The 23,727-nt window shown below is 42.6% G+C and overlaps 1 protein-coding gene across 8 annotated transcripts in view; it reads left to right on the forward strand.

Annotated features, from left to right (window-relative positions):
- Positions 1 to 2,586: 2,586 nt before the first annotated feature.
- Positions 2,587 to 23,727, forward strand: part of LOC130283328 (uncharacterized) — a 48,875-nt gene continuing 27,734 nt past the window's right edge. For 3 of the 8 annotated variants that reach the window (XM_056532672.1, XM_056532671.1, XM_056532673.1), the window contains exons 1-2: positions 9,016 to 9,160; positions 20,211 to 20,543. In XM_056532672.1, the coding sequence (XP_056388647.1) occupies positions 9,112 to 9,160; positions 20,211 to 20,543 (382 nt within the window). In that variant the 5' untranslated portion in view covers positions 9,016 to 9,111. Of the gene's footprint in view, positions 2,624 to 8,529; positions 8,642 to 9,014; positions 9,161 to 14,178; positions 14,619 to 20,210; positions 20,544 to 23,727 lie in introns of those variants that run through there. The other 5 variants (XM_056532678.1, XM_056532677.1, XM_056532674.1 and 2 more) reach the window with 5 other exon arrangements.

Here is a 23,727-nt window from a genome sequence, read left to right on the forward strand (position 1 = left end):
GCAGTATGTTCCCCCACATTAGGTGCAATATAGTCCCCCACATTAGGCTGGCAGTATGTTCCCCCACATTAGGTGCAATATAGTCTGCCACATTAGGCTGGTAGTATGTTCCCCCACATTAGGTGCAATATAGTCCCCCCACATTAGGTGCAATATAGTCCCCCACATTAAGCTGGCAGTATGTTCCCCCACATTAGGCTGGCAGTATGTTCCCCCACATTAGGTGCAATATGGTCCCCCACGTTAGGCCGGCAGTATGTTCCCCCACATTGGGTGCAATATAGTCCCCCACATTAGGCTGGCAGTATGTTCCCCCACATTAGGTGCAATATAGTCCCCCACATTAAGCTGGCAGTATGTTCCCCCACATTAGGTGCAATATAGTCCCCCACATTAGGCTGGAAGTATGTTCCCCCACATTAGGTGCAATATAGTCTGCCACATTAAGCTGGCAGTATGTTCCCCCACATTAGGTTCAATATAGTCCCCCACATTAGGCTGGCAGTATGTTCCCCACATTAGGTGCAATATAGTCCCCCCACATTAGGTGCAATATAGTCCGCCACATTAGGCTGGTAGTATGTTCCCCCACATTAGGTGCAATATAGTCTGCCACATTAAGCTGGCAGTATGTTCCCCCACATTAGGTTCAATATAGTCCCCCCACATTAGGCCGGCAGTATGTTCTCCCACATTAGGTGCAATATAGTCCCCCACATTAAGCTGGCAGTATGTTCCCCCACATTAGGTGCAGTATGTTCCCCCACAGACATACAGCTTCCAGCCATACACTTCAGTGTTCCGACCACCGCTCCTCGGGTCCGGCCATAGCAGGACCGGAGGATCACTGGTCGGAACACCGAAGCTGATGCGCCGCTGGTAAACACTTACCAACTGCCAGCGCGCGTCCTTTTTGGCTTCTTCTCTGCTCCTACGCGCTCCGCTGCCATGGGCGCACGCATGGGACGTGAGTGACGTCCCTGTGTACGCTAGTTCCCGGCGGTTTCCACAGCTGAAAGTCCGCTTGTTAATTATGTTACGGGACGTTTCACGCTAATTGCACTTCCTCATGACCTCTTAGCGTGAAACAGCCCGTCAGCCTTGCCTGTGTCTGTGCTCATTGTGTTGGATTAAAGAGCTTTCTGCATAAAGTGTGAGTACCATCATTTTATGTATTCCAGTGTATCCAGTATATACCCCACCAGTATACCCAGTACATTCTCTCCCAGTGTATCCAGTATATACCCCAACAGTATACCCAGTATATTCTCTCCCAGTGTATCCAGTATATACCCCACCAGTTTACTCAGTATATTCTCTCCCAGTATACCCAGAATATTCTCTCCCAGTGTACCCAGTATATGCTTAACCAGTATACCCAGTATATTCTCTCCCAGTATACCCAGTATATTCTCCCACAGTATACCCAGTATATACCTAACCAGAATACCCAGTATATTCTCTCCCAGTATACCCAGTATAGTCTCCCACAATATACCCAGTATATACCTAACCAGAATACCCAGTATATTCTCTTCCAGTATACCCAGTATATTCTCCCACAGTATACCCAGTATATACCTAACCAGAATACCCATTATATTCACCCCTAGTGTACCCAGTATATACCCTACCAGTGTATCCTGTATATACCCCACCAGTGTATCCTGTATATACCCCACCAGTGTATCCTGTATAATACCCCACCAGTGTATCCTGTATATACCCCACCACTGTATCCTGTATATATCAGTTTACCTAGATCCATGGAGCTTGTGAGCCTAAGGGAGAATAATATTGTATGTTGCAGCTTTTATTAGTGGCCTTAACCCTTTCCCGCTCCCACGATTTTTTATTCTTTTGCTTTCTTTTTTTCTTCGGACCTTCTAAGTTCCATGATGTTTTTCTCTTTCTGTCGACAGAGACATATGAGGTATGTATTCTGTGAAGACCAGATGTTCTTTGTAATGTCATCCATATAATGTATTGCAAAACAAAAAAAGATATATTATTGCATTATGGGGCTATATGGTGTTATGGGGGAGGGGAGGGGGTTGTTCATTGCTGTACTTCTTTTGGCACTATTTTAGGGTGAATGGAACTTTTTTTTTTTTGCTTTGTGGGAAGTGACCATAATTCTTGGTGGCATTTCGAATAAAAAAAACACCAAGACTTCCTGAAAGAATGCCGTAGTCACAGCCTGCTGCAATTTATGAAAACTGCCACTAAGCCAAAAAAAAGCCAAATAAGGGGTGAAAAAAACGCCAATTGTGTCTGGCATTTCATATTTCCCTATTGACTCCCAGCAGCCTAGTGTGAGTTTTCTGGGTTCACATTGTCACCTGGATGGTCATACAGTATATTAGGACTATTGCACAAGAGGGTAATTTCTGCACCCGTGGTGCGTCTGCAAATCTGGGACTGAGTGTAAATCTAATTACCTGAACTAATGGCACAAACGGTTTATGGGTAAAGGATATGACTGCTTGCTGATGGTTTCCAGGTGTCAACTCTTCCTTCAAATGGTTTCCAGGTGACAACTCTTCCTTCTGATGGTTTCCAGGTGACAACTCTTCCTTCTGATGGTTTCCAGGTGACAACTCTTCCTTTTGATGGTTTCCAGGTGACAAATCTTCCATCTAATGGTTTCCAGATGACAACTCTTCCTTCTGATGGTTTCCAGATGACAACTCTTCCTTCTGATGGTTTCCAGGTGTCAACTCTTCCTTCAAATGGTTTCCAGATGACAACTCTTCCTTCTGATGGTTTCCAGGTGACAACTCTTCCTTCTGATGGTTTCCAGGTGTCAACTCTTCCTTCAAATGGTTTCCAGATGACAACTCTTCCTTCTGATGGTTTCCAGGTGACAACTCTTCCTTCTGATGGTTTCCAGGTGTCAACTCTTCCTTCAAATGGTTTCCAGATGACAACTCTTCCTTCTGATGGTTTCCAGGTGACAACTCTTCCTTCTGATGGTTTCCAGGTGACAACTCTTCCTTCTGATGTTTTCCAGGTGACAACTCTTCCTTCTAATGGTTTCCAGATGACAACTCTTCCTTCTGATGGTTTCCAGGTGACAACTCTTCCTTCTGATGGTTTCCAGGTGACAACTCTTCCTTCTGATGGTTTCCAGGTGACAACTCTTCCTTCTAATGGTTTCCAGATGACAACTCTTCCTTCTGATGGTTTCCAGGTGACAACTCTTCCTTCTGATGGTTTCCAGGTGACAACTCTTCCTTCTGATGGTTTCCAGGTGACAACTCTTCCTTCTGATGTTTTCCAGGTGACAAATCTTCCTTCTAATGGTTTCCAGGTGACAACTCTTCCTTCTAATGGTTTCCAGATGACAACTTTTCCTTCTGATGTTTTTCAGGTGACAAATCTTCCTTCTGATGTTTTTCAGGTGACAAATCTTCCATCTAATGGTTTCCAGGTGACAAATCTTCCATCTAATGGTTTCCAGATGACAACTCTTCCTTTTGATGGTTTCCAGATGACAACTCTTCCTTCTGATGGTTTCCAGATGACAACTCTTCCTTCTGATGATCCGTAAAGAAGAGAAAAAGAAACCAGGGCAACTCACCAATTACGTAAACTTCAAGCTTCTTTATTGATCCATGAAGGGTATAAACTGTGCAAGACACGGGTGGACAAACAACAAGGGGACGTTCGTTCGGGGCTACGGTGCCGTTTCGCAAGATATGCTTCAACTGGCCCACATCGTCTTCCAGCCGGAAACACATTTAAATAACCCTCCCCTCCGTTGCCATAGAAATGAGCCAAACAAAAGGTAAGTGCAATTAAAAATGTTAAAAACAACTGTGTGATACTCCTAAGACATTCATTTAAATTAGTAGTGCACTGAGCTCAGTACGTTCATTAAGACCTAAAGGCCCCATTGCTTCTAACCGAAGAATCCATTTAGTTTCATTTTTTAACAGTATTTCTTCTTTATTTTTCCCAGCAATACCATGTTCGATCCTCTCAAGTCCGACAAAATGGAATCCGTATTTTTCTTTCGAATGAACTTCATTAATATGTTGAATAAATCTAGTGGCTCCGATGCCAGTTCTGAGGGATCGAACATGTTCGCGGATTCTGTGAAATAGGGGCCTCTTTGTCTTCCCAATATAAAATAATTTACATTTACATACCAATGCGTACACTACATGAGAGGATCTACATGTAATACATTGTTTCACATTAATAGTATTACCTGCTAATTCTACAACTCTACATTTCATATTTAGAGAGCAAAATGAACATGAACCGCAACTAAAATTTCCTTTCGGGCGTAATTCAGACAACCAATTCTGTCTCGTTGCGTTTTTTCCTCTTTTCAATAAATCTCCAATTGTTTTCGTTTTTCTATATGTAACGATAGGTTTTTCACTAGTAGTTATTGCTATGTCAGCATCCTCTTGTAGAATATACCAATTATTCGTAATAGCTTTTTTAACTATATTATTAATGGGAGTATTTGAAAAAGAAAAAACGCAACGTTTATTGTTAATTCTATCTTTCGTTTTCAGCAACACTTCTCTTGGTACTCGATCTATTTTCTTTCTTGCATCAAGAATTAAATTAAAGGGATACCCTCTCTGTTCCAAACGATATTGTAAATCATCTGCCTGTTTTTGAAACATTATGGGATTGCTGTTAATTCGTTTTAGTCTGACTAGCTGACTATATGGGATACTATTTTTAACCTGGGGGGGATGAGATGAATGATAATGTAACAATGAATTTTTGGCAATCGATTTTCTAAAACCAGATGTCACTATATTGCTATCTACAATATCTATCTGTACATCCAGAAATTCAAGATGTTGATCTCCAAATACATATGTAAAAAACATGTTAACTCCATTCACTTGATTGAGATATTCAACAAAGGCAGTAAATTCCTTCTCTGAACCGTCCCAAATGATAAAGAGGTCGTCCACATATCTGAGAAAAAGTTTAATTTTACCAATAAAGGGGTTCTTGGATGTAAACACCCATTTGTCTTCCAACATGGAGAGAAAAATATTGGCATAAGCACAGGAGGTGGGAGACCCCATGGCTGTACCATGTGTCTGTCTGTACCAATCCCCTCCAAACTGGAAGACATTATTACTCAACACGAATGTAAGGGCTTCAGTAACAAATTCAATGAAATCGGGAGACTTACCTGTTTTCCGTAGGATAGTGGTCATAGCCTCCACCCCCGAATCCAATGGGATTCGGGTGTATAGGCTCTCCACATCCACGGAACACAGTTTAAACCCAGGTTGCCAATGAAAATTATTCAAAATTTTTATTAAATCTCCGGTGTCCCTAAGATAAGAAGGTAATTCTCTCAGTAGAGGTGAAACTAGCCAATCAATATAGCTGGACAAATATTCTGTCGGTGACCCAATCCCAGAGACAATAGGACGTCCCGGGGGCTGGGTCACCGACTTATGGACTTTCGGTAAAATATACCAAGACGGTTTTTTAATGTTCCTAGGGAGGAGGCGTTCAGCACTTTTTCTACTTATAACTCCTTTCTCATGGAATTTTCGAAGTAGCGATCTCAAATTATTAAGTATCTGTGGACAGGGATCTTTTTTTAATTTACAGTAAGTATTCTCATCTCCTAATTGTTTAAGAGCCTCTGTGTTGTAATCAGTAGTTTTCCATAAAACAACCCCCCCACCCTTATCAGCCTTAGTAACAACAATATCTTCCCTCTTTCTTAATTTATTTAGGGCTATTTGCTCTCTATCTGAGATGTTGCTCTGGACCTTCGGGTAAATGAGGGCTTTAACTTCTTTCAAAACTGACTTCTGGAATATATCAATTGGGCTCCCTGGTATAACAGGAGGATTAAACATCGATGGATTACCACCTGAAAAAAACTCATCATTAGTATTTCCTGTCCTATCAGACACCTGATCATTGACATCAGCAAGGAACGTGACTAAATCTTGCTCCTCCTCATTAAATTCACTAGGTACACAAAATCCTAAAGGTCCTATTTTACAGCTTGTTTCACCTTCAAGTAAGACTACATTTTTATTTTCATTATTTCCTGTAGAAAAAACTTTTTTTAAATTTAATTTACGGACACCCCTGAATAAGTCCTCTTGGAACTGGACAAAGTCGAATTTCTCTCTAAGACCAAAGTTCAGTCCCTTATTCAATAGTGAAATCGTGTCCTCATCTAAATCTTCATCCGTAAGGTTCACTACTATATTTTCAGGAATTACTTGCGCCAAGTTACATTCTTGCGTTTGGGTATGCGTTTTCTCAGAATTCTTTGATTTTCCTCTCCCTCTTCGGGTTCTGGGTCCAAAGGGATTCCGGCAGCTTTTTGTTTGATATCCCCCACATCTCCAGTCCACAGATACTTAATAATTTGAGATCGCTACTTCGAAAATTCCATGAGAAAGGAGTTATAAGTAGAAAAAGTGCTGAACGCCTCCTCCCTAGGAACATTAAAAAACCGTCTTGGTATATTTTACCGAAAGTCCATAAGTCGGTGACCCAGCCCCCGGGACGTCCTATTGTCTCTGGGATTGGGTCACCGACAGAATATTTGTCCAGCTATATTGATTGGCTAGTTTCACCTCTACTGAGAGAATTACCTTCTTATCTTAGGGACACCGGAGATTTAATAAAAATTTTGAATAATTTTCATTGGCAACCTGGGTTTAAACTGTGTTCCGTGGATGTGGAGAGCCTATACACCCGAATCCCATTGGATTCGGGGGTGGAGGCTATGACCACTATCCTACGGAAAACAGGTAAGTCTCCCGATTTCATTGAATTTGTTACTGAAGCCCTTACATTCGTGTTGAGTAATAATGTCTTCCAGTTTGGAGGGGATTGGTACAGACAGACACATGGTACAGCCATGGGGTCTCCCACCTCCTGTGCTTATGCCAATATTTTTCTCTCCATGTTGGAAGACAAATGGGTGTTTACATCCAAGAACCCCTTTATTGGTAAAATTAAACTTTTTCTCAGATATGTGGACGACCTCTTTATCATTTGGGACGGTTCAGAGAAGGAATTTACTGCCTTTGTTGAATATCTCAATCAAGTGAATGGAGTTAACATGTTTTTTACATATGTATTTGGAGATCAACATCTTGAATTTCTGGATGTACAGATAGATATTGTAGATAGCAATATAGTGACATCTGGTTTTAGAAAATCGATTGCCAAAAATTCATTGTTACATTATCATTCATCTCATCCCCCCCAGGTTAAAAATAGTATCCCATATAGTCAGCTAGTCAGACTAAAACGAATTAACAGCAATCCCATAATGTTTCAAAAACAGGCAGATGATTTACAATATCGTTTGGAACAGAGAGGGTATCCCTTTAATTTAATTCTTGATGCAAGAAAGAAAATAGATCGAGTACCAAGAGAAGTGTTGCTGAAAACGAAAGATAGAATTAACAATAAACGTTGCGTTTTTTCTTTTTCAAATACTCCCATTAATAATATAGTTAAAAAAGCTATTACGAATAATTGGTATATTCTACAAGAGGACGCTGACATAGCAATAACTACTAGTGAAAAACCTATCGTTACATATAGAAAAACGAAAACAATTGGAGATTTATTGAAAAGAGGAAAAAACGCAACGAGACAGAATTGGTTGTCTGAATTACGCCCGAAAGGAAATTTTAGTTGCGGTTCATGTTCATTTTGCTCTCTAAATATGAAATGTAGAGTTGTAGAATTAGCAGGTAATACTATTAATGTGAAACAATGTATTACATGTAGATCCTCTCATGTAGTGTACGCATTGGTATGTAAATGTAAATTATTTTATATTGGGAAGACAAAGAGGCCCCTATTTCACAGAATCCGCGAACATGTTCGATCCCTCAGAACTGGCATCGGAGCCACTAGATTTATTCAACATATTAATGAAGTTCATTCGAAAGAAAAATACGGATTCCATTTTGTCGGACTTGAGAGGATCGAACATGGTATTGCTGGGAAAAATAAAGAAGAAATACTGTTAAAAAATGAAACTAAATGGATTCTTCGGTTAGAAGCAATGGGGCCTTTAGGTCTTAATGAACGTACTGAGCTCAGTGCATTACTAATTTAAATGAATGTCTTAGGAGTATCACACAGTTGTTTTTAACATTTTTAATTGCACTTACCTTTTGTTTGGCTCATTTCTATGGCAACGGAGGGGAGGGTTATTTAAATGTGTTTCCGGCTGGAAGACGATGTGGGCCAGTTGAAGCATATCTTGCGAAACGGCACCGTAGCCCCGAACGAACGTCCCCTTGTTGTTTGTCCACCCGTGTCTTGCACAGTTTATACCCTTCATGGATCAATAAAGAAGCTTGAAGTTTACGTAATTGGTGAGTTGCCCTGGTTTCTTTTTCTCTTCTTTACGGATTATTTGCATTGGACTTTGCTATTACCAGTGAGCACCATCAGACGTGGTTAAGCCAGCAGAGGCATTGGATGTCAGGTGCTTATAATTAAGGAAGCAGTGCCGAGTTTGTCTCTTTCTACTATTGAATATTGTCTTCCTTCTGATGGTTTCCAGGTGACAACTCTTCCTTCTGATGGTTTCCAGATGACAACTCTTCCTTCTGATGGTTTCCAGATGACAACTCTTCCTTCTGATGGTTTCCAGGTGACAACTCTTCCTTCTGATGGTTTCCAGATGACAACTCTTCCTTCTGATGGTTTCCAGATGACAACTCTTCCTTCTGATGGTTTCCTTCATTTATACTCTAAACACTTTCTACTATACTATATTGGTAAAAACAGACTGATAAATATTATAAAAATGATGGATGATATATTTTATTTCTGCCTCTCTGACACTATAGAGCAGTGTTTCCCAACCAGTGTGCCTCCAGCTGTTGCAAAACTACAACTCCTACCAGTGTGCCTCCAGCTGTTGTAAAACTACAACTCCTTTGGCTGTCCGGACTTGCTGGGAGTTGTAGTTTTGCAACAGCTGGAGGCCCCCTGGTAAGGAAACACTATATAGAAGATATGATGACAGCAGGCAGTGATGGTTTCTTTTTGGTACTGGGCGCTGTTATTGGTGTCTTTCTCCCTGTTTTATCATACACATATCTCCTGCGCCATACACAGATGACAGAAGGCAGATACCTCAGCGTGGCGGTTACTGACATTATCACTGGTTTGTATCATTCCTTCCATTTATTTGCCACTTGGATTTTTTGGATTGATTTCTCTTTTATTGCATTTCTCTGCTTGCATTATATTTTTGCATGAAGAATAAAGTCATTTTCAAAGCTGGAAATATCCAGGAAGGTTCACTGACTATATGACCAACTATATATCATGTCTCATTTACTACGACGGCTAAGTTACTATCTGCTAGTTCCCCCCATACCAGGCCTTTAAAGGGGGTTATCCAGGAATAGAAAAACAGAGCTAATTTCTTTCAGCGCCACTCCTGTCCTCAGGTTGTGTGTGGTATTACAACTTGGCTCCATGCACTTCAATGGAACTGAGCTGCAGAACCAAACCCAACCTGAGGACAGGTGTGGCGCTGTTTTTTTTTTTGGGGGGGGGGGGGGGAATCATGTCTGTTTTTTTCACGCCTGGATACCCCCTTTAACTCCTTAAGGACTCAGGGTTTTTCCGTTTTTGCACTTTCGTTTTTTCCTCCTTACCTTTAAAAAATCATAATTCTTTCGATCATTAGCCACGGGTCCCGGCTGTTGTGAGAGGCCAGGCCCGACCCGCTATGACCACAGTGTGGCCCCGCGTTATAGAACGGGAGCGGACTCAGGGCGTACAGATACGCCCTGAGTCCTTAAGTGGTTAAAGTGGTACTCCAGTGGAAAACTGGTGCCAGAAAGTTAAACAGATTTGTAAATTACTTCTATGAAAAAATCTTAATCCTTCCAGTACTTATCAGCTGCTGTATGCTTAACAGGAAGTTTTTTTCTTTTTGAATTTCTTTTCAGTGTGACCACAGTGCTCTGCTGACACCTCTGTCTCTGTCAGGAATTGCCCAGAGCAGGATAGGTTTGCTACGGGGATTAGCTCCTGATCTGGACAGTTCCTCACATGGGAGAGCACTGTGGTCAGACAGAAAAGAACTACACAACGTTCTCTGTAGTATACAGCATCTGATAAATACTGGAAGGATTAAGATTTTTTAATAGAAGTAATTTACAAATCTGTTTAACTTTCTGGAGCTAGTTGATATGAGAAAAAAAAATGTTTTCCACCGGAGTAGCCCTTTAAAGGGAAACACTGCTCCTGAAAAACATTTCTGGATATATCAAAGTTTGATTCTACTGTACAAAAATCTGAGTCTCTTTGCAATACTTTTCTTTATGTTTGTTGTACTAATTTTTTTTCATAATTTGATATTATTTGAATCATTTTTGGAGGCCCACTGTAAGTAGTGTAAGGACCAATATAACTAATATTACCCCCATACAGTGCCCATATAGAGTTATATACTAGTGTTATATAGGAGCTCTGTAGCCCAGACTTGGAGCATAGAAGAGGTCACTGGATGGAACTACAGGTGACCTCTTCTATGCTCAAAGTCATTCTTTTTCCCTTTCTTCACCATCGGACTCAGACCTCCATGATGACTTGTCTCTGCAGAATATGGTGCCCCCATAAGTGTAACATACAGTAATAATGTCCTCACTAATAATGACCCAGCTGTGTCCCCCATTTGCTATTATTTCCAATATTAATAATGCCCCAAAGGTAATAATGCCCACTGTGCCCCAATGCAGTAATAATGTCCCCTCGTGCCCCCATATAGTAATAATGCTTCATGTGCCCATAAAGTAATAATGCACCCTATGCTCCTATATAATAATAATGTCCCCCTGTCCCCTAGTATCGTAATAATGTCCTCTATGCCCCCATATAGTAATGATACCCCCTGTGCTCTCCCATAGTAATAGTGCCCCCTGTGCTTCCATATAGTAATAGTGCCCCCTGTGCTTCCATATATTAATAGTGCCCCCTGTGTCCCAATATAGTAATAATGCCCCCTAAACCCTCTAATAGTAATAGTTCCCTCCTGTGCCTCTATTTAATAATAATGTCCCCCTGGGCCCCCATATAGTAATAATGTTCCAGTGTCCCCATATAGTAATAATGCCTTCAATGTCCCCATATAGTAATAATGTCCCCTTGTGGCCCATTAAGTAACAATGTCCCTGTGTCCTCATATAGTAACAATGCTTTCTGTGCCTCCATATAGTAATAATGCCCCCTGTGCCCAGATATAGTAATAATACGGAAGGCAACGTCTTAAAGGGTTACTCCGCTACCCAGCATCTGGAACATTGAGTTCCAAACGCTGTGTGTGGGCTTTCGAGTTCACGCCCGCCCCCTCGTGACGTCACGCCCCGTCATGTGACGTCACGTCTGGTCCCCCCAATGCAAGTCTTCCCATAGACTTTCATTGAGTGGGCGTGCCGTTACGTCACGAGGGGGCGGGCGTGAACACGGAAGCCCACACACAGCGTTGTAACCCTGGATAGCGGAGTAACCCTTTAATAGTCACAGGTTGGGGAAAGCTGCTCTACAGGAATGGTCACCCAGCTTTTCCTGGATCATCAATAACAAATAAAAAAACATTTAGAAATGTTTGTCCATAATTTTTGCCATCAGTATGATCCCCAAAAATGGCAGGTTTGCAAATTGCATAATAATATGCATAAAAAGGTCTTAAAAAAAAAAGTTTCAAAATAAGGATTGAATGGCAGAACAAAACCGATAACATTTTCTGCTATTTTTTTTAATCTATTTTTTATTTTTTTTATTTGAGTGTGCCTCAAAGCTAAAGAATTGACTACCTAGCACTGTGGTCTCCAAGCTGTGGACCTCCAGCTGCCGCAAAACTACAACTCCCAGCATGCCATGCTGGGAGATGTAGTTTCGCAACAACTAGAGGCAACCTAGTTGGGAAACACTGACCTACATGTAAGGCTGGTAAAATATCAGCACTATAGAGACACCTAGTGGCCAATTCATATATATATATATAATTCTCCAATGGACCGTCGCTCTAAATCTCCGCAGCGCCCCTGCTCTATCTCGCAACAGTTAAGTCCTGCAGTGACACGTATCCTCCAATAGTCCTGCTCTCGCCACCATGAAAGACGTCTGAAAGTCTACGAACTATAAGTGCCTGATTAAACGGCGTGCACGCAGTCCCCGCCGGCTGAATGCTAAACAGGCGCGACATATTGTCAACTCTTCGCTCGTAGATGACTTATTGGACGCCTGTCGAAGTTTTAACGACGACGCCTGCGATCAACGCCGTTAATGGACTGAGCAGCCAGTACGTCGAGTCTTCTCTCGCTCTTCGTCTTTGTTTTTTTTTCTCTTTGCGCCATATGTTTTCCGCCCGATTCTGCTTCAGCGCTACAATCTAAAATGCTAATATTCTAATCGGCGGCGTTAATGTTAATGGCGGTCTCATTAATTCACCTCTGACAATTTTACATTTTTTTTTTTTTTTAACGAGTTGCCGCAGCCAAGGACGGAGCCGGCGGACCTGAAAGCCGTTAAATTGGAAGGCGAAAAGCGCGATTAACATTCATCCCGCGGTCATTGTTCCACAAGTAACTAGACCTCTGTGTGTCTCCGTTCTGCTTCGGAGAAATGCGCCGAGCGCGGACACTGAGTCTCTGTGTAATAATGAACAATGCCCTTCTGGAGGAGAGCACCTAAGATGTTTTGGGCGATACCGCCGCTCCTTCCTCTGACCTACATGCCGCTCCTCGGCTCTTTTCCACCTTTCTTGACTTTGAAAGGAAAAAGCGAAATTATATATCATCGCTATTACTGTTTCCGCCATTATCTTTTCACTCTTTACTAGCTGAAAGGCTAATTACTCTAATAGAGACCTTTAGACCAGTGTTCCCCAACCAGGGGGCCTTTAGCTGTTGCATAACTACAACTCCCAGCATGCCCGGACAGCCGTTGGCTGTCCGGGCATGCTGGGAGTTGTAGTTTTGCAACAGCTGGAGGCACCCTGGTTGGGAAAATCTGTCTTAGATGGTCAAGGGTTATTCCAGGAAAAAACTTTTTTTCTGATATCAACTGGCTCCAGAAAGTTAAACAGATTTGTAAATTACTTCTATTAAAAAATCTTAATCCTTTCAATAATTATCAGCTGCTGAAGTTGAGTTGTTCTTTTCTGTCTGGCAACAGTGCTCTCTGCTGACATCTCTGCTTGTCTCAGGAACTGCACAGAGTAGGAGAGGTTTGCTATGGGGATTTGCTTCTAAACTGGGCGGTTCCCGAGACGGGTGTCATCAGAGAGCACTTAGACAGAAAAGAACAACTCAACTTCAGCAGCTTATAAGTACTGAAAGGATTAAGATTTTTTAATAGAAATCTGTTTAACTTTCTGTAGCCAGTTGATATATAAAAAACAAGTTTTTTCTTGGATAACCCCTTTAAAGAAATAGTTCTTCAACCTGTGGTTCTCCAGCTGTTGCAAAACTACAACTCCCAGTATATTCTGACAGCCAAAGGCCACCGCTGTTACTTCTGCAGAAAGACTTCTACAACCTGTGGTATTCCAGCTGTTGCTAAACTACAACTCCCAGCATGCCCGGATGGCCAAAGGCCACTGTTGTTACTTATACAGAGGGTTTCTCCAACCTGTGACTCCCCAGCTGTTGCTAAACTACAACTCCCAGCATGTCCTGCAGCCAAAGGCCACTGTTACTTCTACAGAAGATTTCCCCAACCTGTGGCTTCAAAGTTGTTGCTAAACTACAACTCCCAGCATGCCCTGACAGGTAAAGGCCACCGTTGTTACTTCTACAAAAGACCTGTCCAACTTGTGCCTCCCTAGCTGTTGCAAAACAACAATAACTCCCAGCATGTCCTGGAGAATCTGTTAGATCTTCAATCCATGTTTACGCATCGCTAAATAGCTAGGCATAATGGGGGAGATATATCGAAGCCTGAGCAGAAGAAAAGATGACCAGTTGCCCATAGCAACCAATCAGATTGCGGTATGGGGTGTGATGCAGGGCAGATGGAGTTACCCTAGGGGCAGATGGCATTAACCACTTGTATTCGTGACGCCAGGGTGTGGTTTATCCTCAATACCACCCGAAGGTATACCGCTAGATCCTGGGCTAGGCACAGGGGCAATAATGACTCCGACGTCAAGTTACAGACAACGGTAGCTTTACTGAGGTTAGACAGATGGAAAAGTCTATACAGTTCATCCAGGGCCCAAGGAGGTGACCAGTGACTCAGAGACCTTAAGGGCTTGCTGGGACTTCTAGTAGATGGGGTCAATTTAATGCAGGCCATGTTGACTTGACAAATGATGACTGTGACTGACTTGACTTGTGACTGACAAGACTGTGACTGTGGTTACTTTTTGCTTTGTGGCTGCAGACTGGACTTGAGGCTCCTATGACTCTGGACTCTTGGGCTCAACTTGACTGGACCTCAGCAGGAAGCAAGAGAGAGAAGAGACTCCTCCCAGGACTTTTATGGGGGAGACTCTGGGGGGATCCCATTGGTCACCCCTAGGTCACCTGGTCACTGATATCTCCTGGGTAACAATCACATGACAAATCACATGACAACTGAAGATCACATGGGAACATTTCTTAAAGGTATAAATAACACTTCTTTACACACTTTACATCATAATAAATGGCAAAATATAAGTACATGAGGGGACGGGTGTAAGGGGGCCCAGGGGGGACACTGAAGGGAGGCTGCCTGACAGGACAACAAGGTAAGGGGCAACAACTCCCGTACTGGGCCACCACAAAGCAATATGTACATAAGGGGACAGGTGTAAGGGGTGAGTTAGGGATGATTTAACTTTACAATATTTTCCATACCAATTTCCATAGAAATATCTCCAGCTATTTGGAAGTAATGCTGGAATATACATACAGATATATATATATATATATATATATATATATACAGTACACATACATTTATACACAAACACATACACATATACATACAAACACTTACATACATATATTTATACACACATATATACATGTTGTGTTTTATGTATATAGATTGTGTCATGTGACATTACACTTACTTTTCGCCAGACCGCACAGAGGCTTGAACGCATCCAGGATGCAGCACAGGAAGCGCATGAAGGACATGACCTTGAAGCAATTGTTTTTGGCTTCATCAAACAATTTGTTGCAGCGGTGGTATGGGTGTTCCAGCTCGCCGTTACAGACATCGCCAATTCTAGCGATGAACGACCACATGCGACATAGTGCGCCTCCTATAGGGGAAACAGTACATAGGCTGATGGGCAGGTATAACAAAGTATGGAGCAGGGTTTCCCAACCAGGGTGCCTCCAGCTGTTGCAAAACAGCTGGAGGCACCCTGGTTGGGAAACCCTGCCAACAGCCAACGGCTGTCCGAGCATTCTGGGAGTTGTAGTTTTGCAACAGCTGGAGGCACCCTGGTTGGGATACACTGGCATAGTGATACACTGAGAATTCGGTTGGAATTTAAAGGAGAACTATCATGCAGAAAAATGTAGTTTTAGATCGCAGGGGTCCGACTGCTGGGACCCCCGAGATCTCCTTCACAGGAGACTTTCCACAGAAAGGGGGCATGTTGACTCCCGCACAAAGCGCCGGCCAACACGCCATCTCCATGTATCTCTGTTACAATAATAACTAAGCATGTAAACATGGGAATCATTTTAATCGTATTGACCCAAAGAATAAACTCGTCAGTTTTTACCATAAAGTGCACCGCGTAAAAACGAAACCCCCAAAAGTTGCTAAATTGCTTTTATGGTAAAATGAAAGTTGTCATTGAGAAGTATAATTGGTCTCACAAAAAACAAGCCCTCCTATGGGTCATTAGATGGAACAATAAAAAAGTTAGGGTGCTTTCACACCACGATTTCTACCTACGGCTGGCGCATCCGGCTGGGGGATAGGAAAACCGGGCGCTCCTGTACCCCAGCCTGACCGGCGCTCACTTTAATGAGCCGACCGGAGTCAAACGGTGACTCCAGTCGGCTCATTTTTGACCCGTATCCGGTTCTGTGACCGGACCTGAAACCGTTGTTTACTACAGTTATAGGTCCTTTAACATGAGCAGCACAGTAAGGCTGCATTCACACCAGGTTTTGTAATACAGTTCCCGTATCAGGTTTTTGATGAAAAACGGATTCCTCAAAACCTGACTAAACTGTATCAAAACGTGTGTACAAATTTCAACCCGTACATAGTTAAAAACCGTGTACGGTTTGAAAAATTATGTCTGGTTGCATACATTTTTTAAGAAAAAAACGTATACGTTTTTAACCGTTCACTCCATTTTGAATAAAGTTTCACTTGTTTGATTCCAAGAAAAAAACCTATGCAAAGTCAAAAACCGTATGGTGAAAACTGGATAGAACCGTATGCACATACGGTTCTGTACGGTTCCCATTGACTCCCATGTTAAATAAAAACGTGTACGGTTTAATGCAGTTTTTCACCCGGACCAAAAACCATGGTAGGTAACGGTTTTGGGTACAGTTAAAAAACTGTACAAAACCGTACAGGATGCAAAATGGACACAACCTGATGCATCTTTTGGCATACGGTTTTCAATGGAGAGTCAATGAATACGGTTTACAATACGGTTCCGTACGGTTTTCACATTGAAAGCGTATACGAGAACTGTATTGCAAAAACGTGGTGTGAATGCACCCTAATCCTGGCTTTCATAGAAAACGCCATGGCGAGAGTCAGGAAGGATCCGATGGCCAGGGTGGCGATGATGTAGAACCATAGATTGTAGTTTTTTATAAAAAGCACAATAAACGCATTGGCCATAGTGAGGAAAATGCCCACGCAGAAGCCTCCAACGCTCCGCAGCGCGCCCTTCAGTGGTGTGTCCTTCCTGATTTTGGCCTTCACGATCCGCTTGGCAGTTCTATTAAGTTTAGTGGAGAGAAAAATGGTGCAAGCACTATTTGTTTGCTACGCTAAAATCCTTTAAAATTACTAAGTCACAGAAGGACCCCATGCAAGTGAATAGGGGCTGTCGGGACCCAGCAGTAGCCATTTGCATCCGACCTGTTAAAGGAGTAGTCCAGTGGTGAAAAACTTATCCCCTATCCTAAGGATAGGGGATAAGTTTGAGTTTGCGGGGGGTCCGACCGCTGGGGCCCCCTGCGATCTCTCTGTACGGGGGCTAGGCTCTCCGGCCAGATAGTGGGTGTCGACCCCCGCACAAAGCGGCGGCCGACACGCCTCCTCAATACATCTCTATGGCAGAGCCGGAGATTGCCGAAGGCTCTGCCATAGAGTTGTATTGAGGGGGCGTGTCGGCCGCCGCTTCGTGCGGAGGTCGACACGCCCCCTTCCCGCGGGCTGTCGGGGCTCCGTACAGGAGATCGCAGGGGGCCCCAGCGGTCGGACCCCCCGCGATCTCAAACTTATCCCCTAACCTTAGGATAGGGGATAAGTTGTTCACCACTGGACTACCCCTTTAAGGGTCCGATCGGCTCTTTTTTTATTTTTTTGAGCTGATCGGACCCTGAAACGGGTCAGACGCAAATGGCTACTGCTGGGTCCCGACAGCCCCTATTCACTTGCATGGGGTCCTTCTGTGACTTAGTAATTTTAAAGGATTTTAGCGTAGCAAACAAATAGTGCGTGCACCATTTTTCTCTCCACTAAACTTGATAGAACTGCCAACGGAGTTCCACTTAACAGACCCCGACCGCAGTGCAAACAAGGGCTTAGAAAACCAGAGCTGATTTCTTTAAAAAATTTTATAAAATAAAAACAGCACCACTCCTGTCCTCGGGTTGTGTGTGGTACTGCAGCTTTGTTCTACTGAAGTGAATGGAGTCAAGTTGTAATACTGAACACATTCTGAGGACATGGGGAGGAGCTGTTTTTTAGAACAATTTTCTCTGTTTTTCCATTCCTGGATAAGGGTGGGTTCACACCACAATTTTGCTATACTGTTTCGACATTCGGTTTCATAAAAAAAAAGTGTAGTTCGTTCCAGTCTGACCACAGTGCTCTCTGCTGTCCGGGCATGCTGGGAGTTGTATTTTTTTATTATTTTTTTATTATTATTATTTATTTTATTGCTTTACAAATATACATACAAACAGGACTTGTCAAATAAATACAATCATAAAAGGACAAAATACGCCTCCCCCCCCCCCCACATATGTGTATCTTGTGATGTCACGTACATATAATTAACTATGCAAATTAGCATGGCCGGTATTTTTTGGTATGAAAGGTGGCAACCCTGGCCATCACCCACAAGGGAACCTAGGTGTCTATGTCATTTCGGCAACAGGTTCAGACGAAGGAGGAGCCATTGAGCAGTTTACAGCGTGTTAGTTTCCATATAAGCTTATTTGGCCCCGGTACACATGTGGCATATCGGTGGTCAGGAAGAGGAGGGGATGTTCTCGCACCAATGACCATTTCCTGACTTTGTACAATGAGTTCACAGTGAGACATTAGATGGTGAAAGGAAGATGCTGAAATTAATACTCAGCCTGTTGACAGCTCCAGGTAAGACATTGCTTATTCCTAATGGCTTCTTTCAGGGTGGCTTGAAGAGTAAACGATGGTCCAGGACATGAAGAAATGCAGCTTAATTACAAAACTTGATAGGAGGAATGGAAAAATTGACCTTGGCAGTGCTCAGTAATCCAAATAGGAAGTGTCACACTCCGGTCACGGAGTTGTAGAGTTAAGCAACTTTATTTGATGTACAACCATACAGCAATGACGCGTTTCGGGGTGAAACTACCCCTTCTTCAGATTGACAGAAGTCGTACTTCTGTCAATCTGAAGAAAGGGTAGTTTCACCCCAAAACGCGTCATTGCTGTATTGCTGTACATCAAATAAAGTCACTTAACTCTACAACTCCGTGACCGGAGTGTGACACTTCCTATTTTGATTACGGAGTGCCTGCTGCCAAGGTCAATTTTTCCATTCCTTCTATACAGTACCTTCACAGGACACCAGCTGGTCGTTCCTGGAACCTTTCGGGCTGCACAGATCCACACCATCTTCATAACCCCTAAATGGGGGGATATGTGTACGCGGCCAATCAATAGAGCCTGCACCCCTCCCAAAAGGGACACCCCTCCCCCTTCTCTATCTAGGGTAACGCACGAGGCGCCGTCCTCTGGTCTTCTTTTTTCTACTTCTACACTAATTACAAAACATAACACAACACAGGTAAAGTCGACTACAGCATGAAACGCGTTGACGCATGAAAGTCGATTTTACCTCTGTTGTGTCACGCTCCGTAAAAATGTTCTGTTAAGTTCTGCATGTGTTCGAAACCCGTTTGTGTTGTGTTAAAGGGGTATTCCAGTTAAAAACTGGCTCCAGAAAGTTAAACAGATTTGTAAATTAGCACAATAGACGAATGTAGCCAGCACATAAAATCAGGAGTTTATTGATATCTCATTAAAAGTTCCATAGAAAGGCAGGTAGGGGAGTACATCAGGCAATATCACGTACAGTTACCATCTTGGAGATGGGTCTCTTCACGCCAACGCGTTTCGGATCAAGGACCCTTAGTCATGGGTTAAAAGGGATACTCCAGTGGAAAACTTTTATAATTTTTTTTTTTTTAGATCAACTGGTGCCAGAAAGGTAAACAGATTTGTAAATGACTTCTATTAAAAAAAATCTTAACCCTTCCAGTACCTATCAGCTGCTGAAGCTGAGTTGTTCTTTTCTGTCTGACCACAGTGCTCTCTGCTGACAACTCTACTGTCCAAAGTAGGAGCAAATCCCCATAGAAAACTTATCCTGCTCTGGACAGTTCTATTTTATTTATATTTTTAAACAAAGTACATTAGAAAGATTTTTTATTTACCATAATGAGTGCAATGGCAAACATTTTTTTTTTAAAGAGTGTCCATTTAAGGTTTCCCAACAGCTTCTTCTTCATTTGGGGAACCCTTAAATTCTGTATCCAGACTGTTCTCCTTTTAGGGTATGTTCACACTGTGGAATTCCCGCGGAAATTCACTGTGCGGAATTTCACTCTTCCGCGAGACCCGTTCACACTGAACATGTTCATTCTTTGCGCGGAAGTCCGCGAGCACTGCATAGCCTTCAATGGTAACGGCGCAGTGCAGCACGGTCCTCCTACGAGCGGAGATTCAGCTACAAATCCGTAGTCTGAACTTACCCTAAATGTGGTTGTTGTTTGTTTGTTTTGCAGTGATGGTTATCGGGGTAATTCTGTATCAGCCTACAGACGTCATACATGTGGATTCGGGGACCATAGCAGAGCTCTCCTGTCTGTCCAATCAACTACTAGAAGCTGGATCTCTGGTCTCCTGGTACCGAAGAAGTTGGACAACTGGACAAAACATTTCTCTAGTTAAATCTTGTGTGCACAATGACAACAATAAATATATCTGTAGAAATGAAGATTATAAGGCTAAACTGCAGATACGCAACACACAGACCCGTGACTCCGGAGTTTACTTCTGTGCATACTATTACTATTCTACCTATAACATTTCAAATGGAACCATCCTGATTGTCAGAGGTAAGGCTCCTATTATGGAACATGAATAATTTATTATAATGACACAAAACCATGTACAGTGATCCCTCAACTTACAATGGCTTCAACATACAATAGTTTCAACATACAATGGTCTTTTCTGGACCATTGTAAGTTGAAACCACACTCAACATACAATGCTACAGACAGTCCAGATCTGTAAAACGTGTCAATAGCCGGAACAACCGACCAATCAGAATGGACATTTTACTGGTAAAACCCCTGTATTACTGAAGTGCATGCACTGACTGGTGTCTGGTAGCGCCCCCTACAGTACAGGGAGGTATTACATGTACTGTACTGTATCAGGGTTAGCTGTTCCTTTGGACACCAGGTGAGGGCGACTCCATGTTACTTTTTTAGGACATTGTGTGTTCTGTAGAGGACCCTGAAGAAGCTCCTGTCCTCTACATAGACCAGTGTTTCCCAAGCAAGGTGCCCCCAGCTGTTGCAAAACTACAACTCCCAGCATGCCCGGACAGCCTTTGGCTGTCCGGGCATGCTGGGAGTTGTAGCTTTGCAACAGCTGGAGGCTCCCTGCTTGGGAAACACTGACATAGACCGTGATTTACAGCTCCCAGCAGATCTTTCTGACTTTTATATGTAAGGATTTGCTTTATCTATATTAGTTATCTACTTATTTTTCTTTAACTTTTTCCTATTTTTGGATGACATTTTGGAGGCTTCAGAACCAATTACCAGGTTTCCATAGAGTTCTGGTCTCAACATACAATGATTTCAACATACAATGGTCGTCCTGGAACCAATTAATATTGTAACTTGAGGGACCACTGCATACATGAGGTGCTACTTGGAGATGCTGGCTAGCTGGGAGTTGTAGTCCTGTAAAGTGTCCCATAACTTGGTGTTCCCTTGTGACCCAAACACAACCTTTTGTCAAGTAAGCGTCTCATACGCAAAGTGCAGGAATGAGACCTCTGGACACTTGGATTCCCTGAAACAACTTGAACAACGTCTTGTGCACTTCCTTGGAATGTTACAGTTTTCCAGCCAGAAGAATAGATATTTGGTCACTGTCCCTTTTGATTGGTGCTTTTATAGCAGCTTTACTGAATTTAGCAGTGTTTTAGGTGCTTTTTATTACGTTTACGTTTTAAGTCTAATGCACATGTAAATGTTCACAGGTTCTCAAGGTTCTCAGTAACAAAATTACTGAAGGATCGTCAGGGTTCGGTTCACAGTTTGTTGTATATAGACTGTAGTTGTATGACACTGTATCAATAAGGACGTTTCCAGGGAAAATTTCCTGACATGGTAGCCAAGCAGCATTAACTCCAACCATAGGCTGACTAAGAGACTAGTGAATTGCAGAGAGGTCCTTGTTCAGCCTTCTCCTCTCTGTCACAGACGGTATTCTCCCTCTCGGGTTTAAAGATAATTATACCAAGGTAGAAGATGTATGGCCTAGGTGTAGGTATCTCTAGCAATAACAGAGCTAAGAAATGCACATGTGGCAATGGCTAAAGCCCCGGCCACACTGGTTCTAACAGGTTTGGGTCCACCAATTCTCCTGGGATTGGGTTGAACTAGGGACATTCTCTGCAACTATTGGTTGAGAGGGTCATGTCACCAAAGCATCATTTCTTTGGGTACATTAATTAGAAAAAGGCTAACCCTTTACACCGTGAAAGGCTTCGGTAAGCCGGGTTCCAGTGGCCTGGATTTTATAGAATGGCAGACAGGTCGGTAGTGGGGTCTTTCATTCCCTTCCTGGCCAGGTCAAGGTTATTGTTTTAGCCTCAGGCATCGCTTGTTACTGGACTTATAAAGATTCTGCACCATGTGCACTAGGAGGCTGTGAGTGAGCAGAACTTCTGATGTGGAGGCCATGATGTGGAGATCTACTAGCCTCTAAGGGACACTAACTTTTTTATAGGGGTTACATGTGTGGTGTTTATCTTCTGCTGGGTGTTTGTTTGTTTTTTCTTATATACAATGGTTCAGACATGTTTTAGACCAAACTGTGCAGTACACATACCGTACAGCTTCATGAGTTGTATTAGGGAGCAAGAAGCATGGGGGATACTGTTACATAGCGTGTTAGGCTCTGAGAAATAATGTGAGGGGTGTAAATGGAGAGGATTTAGATTAGAAAATGTAATAGTTTGGTCTAAAAAGATGTGTTTTTAGAATATGCTTAAAGCAGAGGGTAAAGGAATGTTAATTGTCCATTGCAGCACAAGATAAGTCTTAAAGGGGTACTCCGGTGGAAACTTTTTTTCAACTAGTGCCAGAAAGTTAAACAGATTTGTAAATTACTTCTATTAAAAAATCTTAATCCTTCCAGTACTTATTAGCTACTGAATACTACAGAGGAAATTCTTTTCTTTTTGGAACACAGAGCTCTCTGCTGACATCATGACCACAGTGCTCTCTGCTGACATCTCTGTCCATTTTCGGAACTGTCCAGAGCAGCATATGTTTTCTATGGGGATTTTCTCCTACTCTGGACAGTTCTTAAAGTACCCCTTGATTTAAGCACATGCCTTTTGTCTGCAGGTACCCCTCGCGGGTAAGTTCCAAACAAATTTATGCGCGAGGGGTACCCGCGGACATACTTTCAGCCTTTGGGGGTACAGTTGCCAAAAGGTTGAAAATCACTGCTTTAGAACATGTCCACCTTCATGCAACTTCACCATCAATGTTGATTTTTATTTTCCCAGAAATGTACTTTGGGACTAAGACCATGGCCTTAGCTATAGGGGGTGCAGAGGTAGCAGTCGTATCAGGGCCCTGGTGCCTAAGGGGGCTCCAAAGCACAAATGATCCATAAGACACCAGTATAATAATTTGCACATGGGGACCTGTTGTAGATTTTGCATCAGGGCCCGGAAGCTACAAGTTACGCCTCTGACTAAGACACCTCCTCCCCAAAAAGTGTGAGTTGGGGGTATAGTTCTATTGTTCTCTGATTGGTTAGGTTGTGTGCTACATGAGTATGTGACACCTGTAATCTAGATCACTAGGAGATCTCTTTCTTTTATGCACCAGTAAAGTAATCTCTGGGATGTAGACCCAACCATATCGGTCACTGCTTCCCTTTCCTATATAACACAATTATCAGAAACCAACTTTTCTCCATACAAAATAGACATTTTCCTGTATGTACACTACATGTATAGTTCAATTCTCTCCATAAATTCTC

The sequence above is a fragment of the Hyla sarda genome, chromosome 7, assembly GCF_029499605.1.
Source record: "Hyla sarda isolate aHylSar1 chromosome 7, aHylSar1.hap1, whole genome shotgun sequence".
NCBI lineage: Eukaryota > Metazoa > Chordata > Amphibia > Anura > Hylidae > Hyla > Hyla sarda.